The sequence below is a fragment of the Enhydra lutris genome, unplaced genomic scaffold (genome assembly GCF_002288905.1).
Source record: "Enhydra lutris kenyoni isolate GAN:26980312 unplaced genomic scaffold, ASM228890v2 scaffoldscaffold41, whole genome shotgun sequence".
NCBI classification, from domain to species: Eukaryota; Metazoa; Chordata; class Mammalia; order Carnivora; family Mustelidae; genus Enhydra; species Enhydra lutris.
In genome coordinates this window covers 18,508,086-18,524,068 of record NW_019154125.1, presented here as the reverse complement: position 1 = coordinate 18,524,068, position 15,983 = coordinate 18,508,086, and the positions used below count along the sequence as shown (strand labels likewise).

Sequence of the window (15,983 nt, the reverse complement as noted above, 5' to 3'; positions counted from 1 at the left end):
ATATTGAGAGTATCATATGGTTCTTGTTCTTTCTTTTATTAATGTATTGTATCACATTGATTGATTTGCGGATGTTGAACCAAACTTGCAGCCCAGGAATAAATCCCACTTGGTCATGGTGAATAATACTTTTAATGTACTGTTGGATCCTACTGGCTAGTATTTTGGTGAGAATTTTTGCATCTGTGTTCATCAAGGATATTGGTCTGTATTTCTCCTTTTTGATGGGGTCTTTGTCTGGTTTTGGGATCAAGGTGATGCTGGCCTCATAAAATGAGCTTGGAAGTTTTCCTTCCATTTCTATTTTTTGGAACAGTTTCAGGAGAATAGGAATTAATTCTTCTTTAAATGCGTGGTAGAATTCCCCTGGGAAGCCATCTGGCCCTGGGCTCCTTTTTGTTGGGAGATTTTTGATGACTGCTTAAATCTCCTTACTGGTTATGGGTCTGTTCAGGTTTTCTGTTTTCTCCTGGTTCAGTTTTGGTAGTTTATACTCTAGGAATGCATCCATTTCTTCCACATTGTCAAATTTGCTGGCGTATACTTGCTCCTACTATGTTCTTATAATTGTTTGTATTTCTGTGGTGTTGGTTATTATCTCTCCTCTTTCTTTCATGATTTTATTTATTTGGGTCCTTTTTCTTTTCTTTTTGATAAGTCTGGCCAGGGATTTATCCATCTTATTAATTCTTTCAAAGAGCCAGCTCCTAGTTTTATTGATTTGTTCTTCTGTTCTTTTGGTTTCTATTTCATTGATTTCTGCTCTGATCTTTATTATTTCTCTTCTCCTGCTGGGTTTAGGCTTTCTTTGCTGTTCTTTCTCCAGTTCCTTCAGGTGTAGGGTTAGCTTGTGTACTTGCAACCTCTCTGATTTCTTGAGAAAGGCTTGTATTACTATATACCTTCCTCATAGAACTGCCTTTGTGGTGTCCCAAAGATTTTGAACATTTGTGGTTTCATTTTCATTTGTTTCCATGAATTTTTTTAATTCTTCTTTAATTTCCTGGTTGACCCATTCATTCTTTAGTAGGATGCTCTTTAGCCTCCATGGATTTGAGTTCTTTCCAACTTTCCTCCTGTGATTGAGTTCTAGCTTCAGAGCATTGTGGTCTGAAAATATGCAGGGAATGCTCCCAGTCTTTTGATACTGGTTGAGACCTGATTTGTGACCCAGGATGTGATCTATTCTGGAGAATGTTCCATGTGCACTAGAGAAGAATGTGTATTCTTTTGCTTTGGGATGGAATGTTCTGTGTATATCTGTAATATTCATATGGTCCAGTGTTTCATTTAAGGCCTTGTTGATATTTTGCTTGGATGATCTGTTTATTTCAGTGAGGTGGGTGTTAAAGTCCCCTACAATTATTGTATTATTGTTGATGTGTTTCTTTGATTTTGTTATGAATTGGTTTATATAGTTGGCTGCTCCCATTTTAGGGGCATAGATATTTAAAGCTGTTAGATCTTCTTGTTGGACAGATCCTTTAAGTATGATATAGTGTCTCTTATTATAGTCTTTGACTTAAAATCTAATTGATCTGATATAAGGATTGCCACCTCAGCTTTTTTTTTTTTTTTTTGATGTCCATTAGCATGGTAAATTGTTTTCAACCCCCGCACTTTAAATCTTGAGGTGTCTTTGGGTCTAAAGTGAGTTTCTTGTAGACAGCATATTGATAGGTCTTGTTTTTTTTTTATCCATTCTGATATCCTGTGTCTTTTGATTGGGGCATTAGTCCATTTACATTCAGGGTAACTATTGGAAGATATGAATTTAGTGCCATTGTATTGCCTGTAAGGTGACTGTTATTGTATAGTGTCTCTGTTCCTTTCTGGTCTACTACTTTTAGGCTCTCTCGTTGCTTAAAGGACCCCTTTCAGTATTTCCTGTAGTGCTGGGGGTTTGGTGTTTGCAGATTCTTTCAGTTTTTGTTTGTCCTGGAAGCTTTTTATCTCTCCTTCTATTTTCAATAATAGCCTATCTGGATATAGTATTCTTGGCTGCATATTTTTCTCATTTAGTGCTCTGAATATATCGTGCCAGTTCTTCCTGGCCTGCCAGGTCTCTGTGGATAAGTCTGCTGCCAATCTAATATTTCTACCTTTGTATGTTACAGACTTCTTGTCCCAAGCTGCTTTCAGGATTTTTTCTTTGTCACTAAGACTTGTAAGTTTTACTATTTGATGGTGGTGTGTGGACCTATTTTTATTGATTTTGAGGGGGGTTCTCTGTGCCTCCTGGATTTGATGCTTGTTTCCTTCCCCAAATTAAGGACATTCTCTGCTATTATTTACTCCAGTATACCTTCTGCCCCTCTCTTTCTTCTTCTTCTGGAATCCCAATTATTCTAATATTGTTTCATCTTACAGTATCACTTTTCTCTTGAATTCTCCCCTCGTGGTCCAGTAGTTGTTTGTCTCTCTTTTGCTCAGCTTCTTTATTCTCCATCATTCGGTTTTCTTTATCACAATTATCTCTTCTACCTCATTGATCCTAGCAATAAGAGCCTCCATATTGATTGCACCTCATTAATAGCTTTTTTTATTTCATCTTGGTTAGATTTTAGTTTATTTCTCCAGAAAGGGATTTTATTTCTGCAGAAGGGGTTTCCTTAATATCTTCCATGCCTTTTTCGAGTTCAGTTAGCACCTTGAGAATCATATTTGGAACTCTATTTATGACATATTACTAATATCTGTATTGATAGGTCCCTAGCCATTGGTACTGCCTCTTGTTCTTTTTTTTTTTTTTTTTTTTTTTGTGGTGAGTTTTTCCCATCTTGTCATTTTATCCAGATAAGAATATATGAACAAGAGAATAAAATAATAAAAGTGTGGCAAAGACCCCGAAAAATGTACACTAACCAAATCAGAAGAATCCCAAAACCGGGGGAGAAGAAAGGGGAAAGAAATAAATAAAACTAAAAAATTTATAGATAGATAGATAGATATTAAACTCGTGAATAGAACAGAGCCACCCACTTGATTTTGGGTGTATTCTGGTCTCATAGAAGAAACTACCTCCCAAAATTTTAAAGAAAGAAAAACATACACACACACACACATACACACACACACACACACACACACACACACACACAAATAAGGGTAAATGCAATGAAGGGATGGAGTATGACTGTAAGGATGAAAATTTTTTAAAAATTCTAAAAAAGGAATTGATAAGTTGGTTGGAAAAAGAAAGAAAAAGAGGAGAGTATGTGTTCTGACTGGAGACTAGAATTAAGCCACTTGCTAGATTTAGGGCATATTTGATCTATTAGAAGAAATTTTATCCTAAAATTTTAAAGAAAAAAACCTATATGTATACAAAAAATATGGTTAAATACAATGAAGGAATAAAATGAGTATAACTATGAAGATTTAATGGAATTTTTTAAGAAAAGAGTATTGTTAAGGTAAACTAAAAACTTTAAAAAAGGAAAGAGGAAAAGTTAAAAAAATAGAATAAGAAAAAATAAAATGAAAGAAAATTTGACTTTGCAAGACTAAAGGATCATGGGGGAAAAGCCATGAATTCTATGCATTGCTTTCCCCTAGCTCTGGAGCTCTACTGTTCTCCTTGATCAGGGAGCTTGATCTTGACTGGATGTTCTTGCTGATCTTCTGGGGCAGGGACGTGTTGTAGTATCAAATGTCTTTGCCTGAGGCAGAATTGCACTGCCCTTGCCAGCGCCCGGGCTAAATAATCTCCTCGCATTCACTCTCAGTACCTTTTGTTCCCTGAACACTTTTCATACAGCTCTGGAGGACAGGAATGAAAATGTCGACCTCCCAGTCTTCAGCTTGGAGGAGCCAAGAGCTCAGGGCCCCAGTCCTCAGTGCACCCTCAGGGAAAAGCGGTCAGTCACTCCTGTCTCTCTGGTCTCCAGCTGCGCTCTGTGCCCACCTGGCCTCTGACCAAGCATTTCTATCTCTGGCACACAGCTCCATTTGGAGTCTCCAAACCCTGCAGATTCCCACTGCACATTCCTGCACCAGTCCTCCTGGAGGAGGAAGGAGGGGGTCTCTCTGGATCTGCCATTTGTGGGGTCCCTGCTCGAAGAGCAGTGGCTCAACTGTGCCTTGGATCACCATTTAAGGTAACCCCGATCTGAAAGCTAACTCCTCTGCTCCATCTCTGTAGTCCACTTCCCTGCTCCGATACCTGGGAGCTCTGACACCCCCGATCTTTCTGTGACCCTGCAGGACCTGAGACCACACTGTCTCTGCAAGGGCCCCACCCCCACTTAGCCTCTGGAACAATGTCCCTCAGTGGAAAAGACTTCTAAAAGTTCTGATTCTGTGCTCCGCTGCTCCACCACTTGCTGGGAGCCAGCCCCTCCCACAGCGGTCTATCTTCCTGTCACTTTGGATTCACTTCTCCACACATCTTACCTTTCAGAAAGTGGTCGATTTTCTGTTCCTAGAATTGCTGCTCTTCTTCTCTTCTATCTCCTGTTGAGTTTGCAGTTGTTCAGAATGGTTTGATAACTATCTAGCTGAACTCCTGGGACCTGATGTCATTTTAGTCTCCTACTCCTCCACCATCTGGTCCCGCCTTGGGTAATACTAGCTCTATAGGGTTAATTGGGCAGTATTACCTCCTCTTCTATTTTCTGAAAATGATTGTATGAAATTGGTGTTAATTCTTCATTGCACATTTGATAAAAATCATTAGGTAATATCTTTCTGGTCTCTGATAATTTTCTTTGCTCTAAAGCCTACTTCATATGATACCCCTCTCCTGGTACGTTTTTATTAGTGTTTATATGTATTTCCCCCATCTTTTTATTTTCATTTCACCTATATCTTTTTTTTTCCTTTTTTTTTTTTACTCTTTAATCTATTTCTTCAGTGTTCCAAGATTCATTGTTTATGCACCACACCCGTTTCACCTATATCTTTATATTTGAAGTGAATTTCTCATAGACAGAATATAGATGGATCATGTTTTTTTAATCCACTCTGCTAATCTTTGTTTTATACTTGGTTTATTTAGACCGTTTACATTTAATATAATTATTGGTATTTTAGGACTTAGGTCTACCTTTTTAGTTTTGTCTTCTTTTATGTTCTCTTTCTGTTTTTCATTTCTGTTTTCTTTTTCCTAACTTCGTGTGGGTTACTTGAACATTTTTTAGACATTTTTTAATTATAATTTTTTGTGTATGTATCTTTTTATAGCTATTTTATTGATTGCTATAAGGATTAAATTTTATCACAATCGGCTGGGTCAACATTTTGTCAGTTTTTATGACGTGTATAAACCTTACCTCCTATCCCTTTACTGTTTGCAACTATGATTTTCTTAAATTTTTTTTATGCATTTAGAACTATATCATAGTGTTAAAATTGTTGCTGCAATTCTAAATACAATTTTGAAAACCTAACAGGGGTATGAAATCCTATTGTATTTGGCTGTATACATCCATGTTTATTTCTTCCTTCCCACAGATCTTGAAGTTCTGTTCAGATTGTTTTAAGTCTATTTTTTCTTTGTTGTTCGTATTGTTTAATTTCTGTTTTTATCCTTAGGTTCACTGATTTTTTTTTTCTGTTTCCTCTTTTCTGCTGTTGAGACCATCCATTGAGTTTTCATTTTCATTTTACTTCTTGATTCAAAATCTCCATTCTAAAAAAATCTATTTCTTTGCTGAGACTTTCTTTCTTTTTATTTGTCTTATATATTTATTCATAATTGCTTATTGAAGCATGCTAATAATGGCTACTTTAGAATCTTTGTCAAATAATTTTAATGCCTCTGTCATTTCAGCATTGTCATCTATTAATTATCTTTTTTCATTTGAGATTTTTTTCTGGTTCTTAATATAAGAAGTGACTTCAGGGGCGCCTGGGTGGCTCAGTGGGTTAAAGCCTCTGCCTTCGGCTCAGGTCATGATCCCAGGGTCATGGGATCGATCCCTGCATCAGGCTCTCTGCTCAGCAGGGAGCCTGCCTCCTCCTCTCTCTCTGCCTGCCTCTCTGCCTACTTGTGATCTCTATCTGTCAAATAAATAAATAAAATCTTTAAAAAAAAAAGAAGTGATTTCAGATGGTAACCTGTACATTTGAGGTATTATGAGACTCTGGATCTTATTTAAATCTGTTTAGTGAGCTCTGTTCTGAGAGGAGATATGGAGAGACCTTGGGGAGCTTGTTACTGCCAGGTGGAGGAAGAAGTCCAAATTCCCCACTTGACCTCCCTTAATACTGAGGGGGGAAGGATTCCTTGTTACTGCTAGGTAGATGTGAGTTCCAGCTTCCTGCTAGGCCTCCACTGACATCACCCTTGCTGGGAAGGTCAGGGGTGCTGCTTCCCACATGGCTTCCACTGAGAGGACTGGAGGATGTTGTATGGATAGAGGGTAGCCAGGGTTACTGATGGGGGGAAGGGTGTAAGTCCAGGCCCCCGGGCAGTCTCCACTGTCATGGTATGTGTGTGTTGGGGGTTGGCGGTTGATCAGAGAAGGCTCATTATAAGCCTGCAGGGATGGAAGTCCCAACACTCTAGACTGCCTTCTCTCACACTACCCTACGTAGGCTATTGAGACTTTTTATTACAGCCTGACCAGAGCTCCACACTCACCCTCTTCTGGTGTGTATGATAGCAGGTCACAGGTTTTCTGTGATGTTTGCTAGAGTAGAGCATTCATTTTCTAAAAGTTTTGTATTTTCTTAGGCTGTCCCTTAGTTCAAGAAAGTAAGCTTTTGTAGAGGATTTTATTTTTCCAGTGGTTTATAATAGAACTTATTTTTCTTCCTTATCTTTTTTTTTAATATAATTTTATTTTATTTCTTTTTGGTGTTCCAATATTCATTGTTTATGCACCATACCCAGTGCTCCATGCAATACGTGCCATCCTTAAAACCCACCACCAGGCTCACCTATCCCTCCACCCCTCTCCCTTCCAAAACCCTCAGTTAGTTTCTCAGAGTCCACAGTCTCTCATGGTTTCTCTCCCCCTCCGATTTCCCCCAACTTACTTCTCCTCTCCATCTCCCAATGTCCTCCATGTTACTTCCTATACTCTACAAGTAAGTGAAACCATATGATAATTGATTCTCTCTGCTTGACTTATTTCACTCAGCATAATCTCTTCCAGTCCCATCCATGTTAATACAAAAGTTGGGTATTCATCCTTTCTGATGGAAACATAATACTCCATTGTATATATAGACCATATCTTCTTTATCCATTTGTGAGTTGAAGGGCATCTTGGTTCTTTCCAAAGTTTGATGACTATGACCACTGCTGCTATGAACATTGGAGTACAGATGGCCCTTCTTTTCACTACTTCTCTATCTTTGGGGTAAATACCCAGAAGCGCAATTGCAGGGTCATAGGGTAGCTCTATTTTTAATTTCTTAAGGCATCTCCACACTGTTTTCCAGAGTAGCTGCACCAACTTGCATTCCCACCAACAGTGTAAGATGGTTCCCCTTTCTCCACATCCTCTCCAACACATATTGTTTACTGTCTTGTTAATTTTGGCCATTCTAACTGGTGTGAGGTGGTATCTCAATGTGGTTTTGATTTGAATCTCCCTGATTGCTAATGATGATGAACATTTTTTTCATGTGTCTGTTAGCCATTTGTCTTTGGAGAAGTGTCTGTTCATGTCTTCTGCCCATTTTTTGACATGATTATTGTCTTGTGTATGTTGAGTTTGAGGAGTTCTTTATAGATTTTGGATATCAGCCCTTGGTCTGTAGTGCCCTGATTAAAATGATTCAAAGTGTACGGATAGAGGAAACATTCCTCAACTTCATAAAAGCTATCTATGAAAAACCCACAGAGAATATCATTCTCAGTGGGGAAAAGCTGACAGCCTTCCATTTGAGATCAGACATAGGACAAGGATGCCCACTCTCACCACTGTTGTTCAACATAGTACTAGAAGCCCTAGCTACAGCAATCAGACAACAAAAAGAAATCAAATATATTCAAATTGGTAATGAGGAAGTCAAACTCTCTCTCTTCACAAATGACATGATACTTTATATGGAAAACCCAAAAGGCTTCACCCCCAAACTACTAGAACTTATATAGCAATTCAGTAATGTGGCATGATACAAAATCAATGTACAGAAATCAGTTGTTTTCTTATACACTAACAATGAAAATATAGAAAGGGAAATTAGAGAATCAGTTCCATTTATTATAGCACGAAGAACCATAAGATACCTGGGAATAAACCTAAGCAAAGAGGTAAAGGCTCTGTACTCGAGGAACTACAGAACACTCATGAAAGAAATTGAAGAAGACACATAAAGATGTAGAGGCTTTTTTTAATATAATTTTTTTATAAACATATAATGTATTATTAGCCCCAGGGGTACAGGTCTGTGAATTGACAGGTTTACACACTTCACAGCACTCACCATAGCACATCCCCTCCTGTAGAGAGGCTTTTTTATCTGTACCCATCGCTGTAACAGGTTGCTATCTTTTTCAGTTTGAAGTCTGGGATATAAGAGGCAACAGAAAACCCAGGAACTCACCACTATTGTTTCTTAAGTCTCAAGGTCTCTAGGGCTGGTGTGCCACCTTCTTTCCACTTTTCAATGTCTTATGTTTAGTTGATATGTAATGTTAGGCATTTTAGTTGTGCTTAATAGGATAAATTAGGGAAAATATGTCTACTCCCACCTTCCCAAAATAAGAAGTCCTAAATTTTCCTTAATGTTAAGTAATACTACCTCCTTTGAGGAATGAGTGCTGAAGATGTCAAGTCAGATGTCTGAAAGGAACCAGGAGAATTTTGTCTGTTATGTCCCCACATTCCTTTTCGAATTAAATATGAAGCATTTCTGTGACTGTGTTCTATTTGACAGTGAAGGTAGAAGCTTCTTTGGGTCTTGCTGTCATGTTCTTTGAAAGATTAGAGCTGTCAAAGTGTGTGAAGGTTTCATTTGTAAATAACATTTCTTTTAATGTCTGGGCAATTCTTGAGCCTGTTGATAGTCTTTGCTCACTCCCTGCATTTCTCCAAGGCCATCATCTACCAGAATAGGAGACCTGAGGGAACTCAAGCCCAAGCAGTGACATGGCCTTCTTCCATTCCACCTCTCCTGACACAGACTTGCACTGGAAAAGTAAAATTAATTCTATTGACATTTACTCCTGAGCATGTGAGGGTGGGTGCCACTTCTGTTTGTTTGTTTTATTGAAGTATAGCTGACATACAATATTCCATTAGTTTCAGGTGTGCAAAATAGTGCTTTGGTAGTTCTGTGCATTACACAATGCTTACCACGATAGTTACCATCTGTCATCATACAAAATTTTACGATGTTATTGACTCTGTCCCCATGTAGTACTTCTCATCCCCATGACTTATTTATTTTATAACTGCAAGTCTGTACCTCTGAATCCCCTTCACCCATTTTGCCCATCTCCCCAACCCCAAGCCCAGCCCCTCTAGCAACTACCAGTTTGTTTTCTATATTTATGAGACTGTTTCTGTTTTTGTTTGTTTCTGTTGTTTTTTAGATTCCATATATAAGTGAGATCATATGATATTTCCCTATCTTTGTCTGAGTTATTTCACTTAATATAATACTAAGTCTTATTCATGTTACAAATGACAAGATCTCATTCTTTTTATGGCTGAATAATATTCCAATGTATATATGTACCACATTTTCTCTATCCATTTGTTCATCTGTGGCCTGACTTTGTTTTATCTATCCATAGCAGGTGAGTCATTGCCCTTTATATTCCTGATTTAGCAAGAACATGAAGGAAACCCAACATTGTAAATAAACTGTAACTGTAAACTGTTACATTTCTTTCTCTTTTCCAGGCAAATGCTTATTGCCCCAAGTGGAAGTTGCCCTGTTATTCTGAATACTTACTTTTGTCAGAAAGTTGTTGCCAAAGAAGATTCAAAAATAATACATGAAGTGCACTGTTGGGACACAGCCCTTCCAAGAAGAAGTATCACTTTGGCTCAGAGATTTAGATTTAGGAATCTAACAAATATATCACCTGAAAGCCAGGTAAAATTTCATTTGTTTTAGATGTTTTATGCTTTGTAATAATACCGGATTTGAAAGATATAAGCAGAGATGTTTATCTTTGGTTCCCCTTCAAATACTCAGTAAATATATATGCTAGAACATCTTGTTATTACTGTTAGGCCTGAAGAAAGTATGTAGTGGTTTAGTATTTAGTAGCCTTCTTTTCACAGTATTTCATCTATCTAATTGTGTTTTTTTAATCTTTATCTTAGTCTATCAAAATATATGATTTTTCACTTTCTTATTCTCATTTTGTAATGTCTAAGAATTTTGCTTAAGCTTTTTATTTATTAAATAAAAAGGTTATATTTTTCTTTTTCACAATATCTATATCCTTAGGATAAATAGAGCAGCACAAACTTGAAATTATATGCTGTAGATTGTTTTTTGAAATTTTGTTGGCCCTGGGTTATGATCATTTGTCAAGATAAATTTAGGGAACCCCCTAAATTTCACTCATAGAAGGCATGAAGGGCACTCCAGGGAACGTTCCAGCTTTTAAGTGTCTGTGACTCCAGGTGTACCATCTCAGGTTCACCCAGTTAGCTGAATCAGCACTGAATGATTGGTTTGAATGCTAAGAATGCTTAGGCTGACAGATAGTATGAGGGGATATAAGAAAAAGAAAAGTAGGAGTTCCTGGGTGGCTCAGTCAGTTAAGCATCTGCTTCAGCACAGGTACATCCAGCTCCTTGCTCAGCATGGAGCCTGCTTCTCCCTCTGGCTGCCACTCCCCCTGCTTGTGCTCTCTCTCTCTTTCTCTCACAAGTAAATAAAATCTTAAAGGAAAAAAAGAAAAGAAAAAGAAAAATAGACAAACTTTCATCTTGTTTGTAAATATGTCAACAAGCCTACTCTCCCTTAAATTATCAAAAGAAGTATATGAAGGGGATAATAAGGAAAAGGGGGCTCTCTAATTAATTTAATTTATGACTCTGAGTGCATCCCTGCTTTAACATTTAGTTGTAAATAGCTATTAATATTAAATTCTCGAGATAACATTTTTGTCTGACAACAGTGACAACAAAGCCATTGTGTAACATCATGGTTATGAATATAGGCTCTGGAACCAGATATCCTGGTTCAAATTCTGCCTCAGTCATTTATTGTTGAGTAACACTGGGCAAGATTCATAATTTTTCTGTGTTTCAGTGTTTTTATCTTTAAAATGGTAATAATGATATAATCTATCCACTTGGGTAGTTACGAAGTTAAATATGTTCACTATGCAAGTATAGTACATAAAGAAAACTGCCTGGAATGTGCTCTAGAAGTGTTATTGTGATATTTAATATTATTGTAAAGGGTTGTTAGGAGGCTACATGAGCTGTGAAGTGTCTAGCCTAGTAGACTGCACACACCAAGAACTTAATAGTGACTTAATTTTGAAACCCTGGTCATTCTTTTGTTTTTTAGTTTGTCCTGTTGGGATTGTTTACCTCATAAAAGAAAAATTTTCTAAATTACCATGAAGGGGCGCCTGGGTGGCTCAGTGGGTTAAAGCCTCTGCCTTCGGCTCAGGTCATGATCTCGGGGTCCTGGGATCGAGCCCTGCATCGGGCTCTCTGCTCAGCAGGGAGCCTGCTTCCTCCTCTCTCTCTGCCTGCCTCTCTGCCTACTTGTCATTTCTGTCAAATAAATAAAATCTTAAAAAAAATAAATAAATAGGGGCACCTGGGTGGCTCAGTGGGTTAAGCCGCTGCCTTCGGCTCAGGTCATGATCTCAGGGTCCTGGGATCGAGTCCCGCATCGGGCTCTCTGCTCAGCAGAGAGCCTGCTTCCCTCTCTCTCTCTCTCTGCCTGCCTCTCTGTCTACTTGTGATCTCTCTCTGTCAAATAAATAAAATCTTTAAAAAAAAAATAAAAATTAAAAAAAAAAAGAAATGCCTTTAAATAAATAAATAAATAAATAAATAAATAAATTACCATGAAGTATTGTAATAGTAGGACTTTACATGTTTTCAAAGACCCAAGAAGATCTGTGCTTCTATTGATTGGAAACACTCTTTGCTGTTCCGATGTTATCTTGTTCACCCTGCCCTCCTCAGTAGTATTAGTTACCTGGCAGACACAGAGGCCCACGCAATGTTTTATCTTCATCGTTCCTTTGGTATTCTGCAGTTACATCAGAATATTGCCTCAGAAAGCCATGATTTGGAATGTACCATGCTGTTATGAGTTAAACTGAAATTGCTCCCTCTGCATGTCTTGGCCAGGTTATGTATAGTGGTCTCACTACCAGAAGGACAGACTGTACCCATGGACATGAAGAAGCAAAACAGTGCTTCCCAGCCCAAGCTCCCCTGAGGGATTCTCTTCTGGATGCAGTGGAAAGCCAGGGAGCTGCCCCATGGTCAGGAGTTGGGGTCCGAGTGGTGGTACAGAGAGTTTACTGTCTTCCCTACAGATATCAGCAGGGAGGTGGCTCAGCTGCTCCACCTGACTCAGACCCACCCAGAGTTAGGTGAGTAATTAAGATACAGGCATGGGTGCTAGAGTCACTTAGAGAAAGTAGAGACTCTTACTGGAGAAAGAGACTCTTGGCTGCATTCACCATATACTTGAGTTTTCTTTTTGTTGTTGTTGTTTTTTTCTTGCATCAAAATTTGAGCCATGTGGTTTGACAAAAGAGTCTGTTTATTTAATATAAAAAGTTCTACTAAAAATTTAATTTGTTGTGTTTACTTTTACCTTTAATGGTTCATGTTATTGAAAGTAATATAGATAAGAAATACTGGTATTCTTCCATAAAAGCCAAGACATGTGGTTAACCATACCTAAAAAAACCATTGCAATATCTCTCAAGGTTTATATACCTTAAAAATCTAAATAAATAAATGGCAGTTAGTGAATCTGTGGCTTTCAAAGAGTGCTTTTCTAACCTGTGTCAGCACTACCTAATAGAACTTTCTGCAATGATATAAATGTTATGTATTTGTACTATTCAGTGAGGTAGTCACTGACCACGTATGGTTACTGGGCACTCAGAAATGGCTAATAGGACTGAGGAACTAAATTTCAAGTTTTATTTAATTTTAATTAACTTTTAAATTAAAATTTAACTATTTTAAGTGGCCCCGCGTGACTAGTAGCTACCTTGTAGCACATGTACATGTAGCACATGTACATGAGCTACATGAGCCAAACCAAATTCAAAGTACTTTGCTCATACTAAATATGAGAATGATACCTTCTTTTACTTGTATTTAGGCCCTTCCTGTATTTTTTCAGATAGCTGTAGTCATGTCATTGACTGAAGAGTTTATTTACGTCATAGCCTTGGCATAGCCTTTTGAAGTTATATTTATTTCTAAGTGAAACTGCCCTCAAAGCAATGAGATGGACTTATAATATAACAGAAATTAAAAGTATAGATGCCAGTTCATCAACTTTTTTTATATGTACTCTTTTTTTTATATCTGCTCTTAAAATAAAACACATATTTAAGAAACAGTAATTACAACAATATCCTATTCTTATAGAGCCTTCTGATACCATTCAGAATAAGTGACAAGAAACATTTCTGTGTTAATTATGAATCTTCTTTGGGTAGGTGGCGCTTTATTTGAAAGTCTTTTGAATTCCAAAAAGTCTCCTTTAGGTGTAGAATTAGAGAATATTTCTTTGGATTTATAGGAAAAATTTTAACTTTATTTTGTTTGGAATATGTGTATGTCTGAGATGATTATATCAGTTGTAGGGTTTTTAACTTGTAGGCGTAGACCAGTCTCGTAGTCTTTAACTTAAATCTGTGGTAAACCTAAATAAAATTACCTGAGCCAGTTATAGATCAGACATAGGTTTTGTTTTGTTTTACATTTTTCATGGAATGTATCCAGCATTAGGCTTTGGAGAAGGAACTACTGAGTAACCTAAGCAATGATGATCTAAAGCTTCTCCAGACCAGCACACAGACCAGACACTCAGAGGAGACTGGGGATAGCAAGGACTGAATCACAATGATGAGAAGGCAAGGTGAAATTGACAGCGAGGTTGCTTCCTTATGAGTAATCACAAGGAATGGACACCTTGAATCCTGTCCCTCTAGTTCCTTTGGTGGTACTTGTTTTACTTGTTAAGCAAAAAGAAGAATTTGGAAGCTAACTTCTGGTGAATTGCTGCCAATGGCTAGCATTATGAATGTTTTGGATTTGTACTTTAGAACATATGCTGGGACATATCAAATGAGACTGTGCTAAATTGTGGATTGAAAAAAGGATGGGCATAAACCTCAAAAATAAGAAAATAGCATTGTTATTCCGATGTAGTTAAATATGCATTATGTGTGCTGTGTTCCTGTAGCACACATGAAATTATACAATGTTGAGGCTAGATGATCTAGTCACATTTCACAGATGAGGAAACTGAGCCTTTTTACTTGCTGACAGTTATACAGGTGGACAAAAAGAATAACATCATGAGATATAGAATCCCAAACATGTCAGGGTTGTAGAGAGTATGGAGCTAAAAGAAAGAGGATAAAATTGAGTTAGGACCAACCTGTGACTGATTAAGTCTGACTGGGGAGCGGTGGCCCGGGGGGGTGCTGTCAGGTCATCCTGGGCAGCAGGAGTAGTGAAAGTGCCCAGCCATGGGGAGAATTGATTGGATTGTGTAAGAAAATGAATCTTTGGACAGAAAATCATAGCATTTGAGCTTGGGTGTGAGAACAAGACTTCTAAGATGTCTTTTGGGTACAAAAAGGTATTATTGTAAAACTGATTATTAATATTTTCTAGATTCATAGTGCTATAATAATCAAATTCCAGTTTATAAACAAAATTAATGTAGAAGTAAAATTATCCTTAACCCTGTACTAATTCTTTTCTAATGTATATTATAAAAAGCATTAAATATCTGCTTTGGAGGATCATTTAGAAACATGTTTTCTAATGTAGACTTTTATTTATACACATGTAGCATGTACCTAAGAGAAAACATGGCTAAAAGACTTAACTTTATAGTTTGGAAGATTCTTTTCTACTTACAGTTTCTACCTATAACTTTGGTGAACTCCTGTGCAGCACATGGGAGTCATTCTCATCCAGAAGCATGACTGCAGCAGACAGGGAAAATGGCATAGTGATCGCTTACACTGAGGGCAGCTCCAGGTCTGCTCTCTTGCCATAACCTGCTATGCCCCAGAGATCTTTCTATCAGTGAACTCAAAGACAATGTTGATCACTGTGTTTTCCATAATGTTCCAGAAATTACGATATCCCAAGAAATTAAGGCCTGGAGAAAAAGAAAGTGTCATATGGTAGATATTTTGCAATTATAATAATTCTCTCTTTTCTGCCCAAATGAGGCCAGATGACTCCTCATGGAGCCCTGTGGTGTGTCTTTATCTACATGTACTTAGTACCTCAACCATAGATGTCTATATCAATTTGTTCCCAGTGCTATAGTAGTCTCTCTTTTCTAAAATCAGTAAGAGCTCATCTTCTGATGCCAGACAGCCAGATTGTTGCCAACTTTGAAATAAAGGAAATTCATTTGGAGCCAGCCAGTCCTGAACACGGTCACATAAGTTCAGTCAAAAGGCTCATTTCCTCTAAGCTGTGAAACATCATCTAAATACACTTTAGATTTCAGGGGTGTCTAAGTAGCTCAGTTTGTTGAGCGGCCAGCTCTTGGTTATGGCTCAGGTTGTGATTTCATGGATTGTGGGATAGAGCCCTCTGTCCAACTTCATGCTCATCAGGGGATCTGCTTAAAGATTCTCTCCCTCTGCCCCTCCCCCCACTTGCATGTGCTCACGCTCTCTCTAAAATAAATAAATCTTTAAAATACACACATATAGGGGTGACTGGGTAGCTCATTGGGTTAAGCCTCGGCCTTTGGCTCAGGTCATGATCTCAAGGTTCTGGGATTGAGCCCCACACTGGGCTCTCTGCTCAGCGAGGAACCTGTCCCCCCCCACACACCTGCCTTTCTGCCTACTTGTAATCTCTTTCTCT

At 37.9% G+C, this 15,983-nt stretch overlaps 1 protein-coding gene across 2 annotated transcripts in view; it reads left to right on the top strand.

Annotated features, from left to right (window-relative positions):
• Positions 1 to 15,983, top strand: part of LOC111155373 (scaffolding protein involved in DNA repair) — a 490,720-nt gene that overhangs the window by 343,248 nt on the left and 131,489 nt on the right. For both annotated transcript variants that reach the window (XM_022515520.1, XM_022515521.1), the window contains exons 8-9: positions 9,807 to 10,002; positions 12,240 to 12,487. In XM_022515520.1, coding sequence (XP_022371228.1) covers positions 9,807 to 10,002; positions 12,240 to 12,487 — 444 coding nt within the window. The remainder of the gene's footprint in view (positions 1 to 9,806; positions 10,003 to 12,239; positions 12,488 to 15,983) is intronic.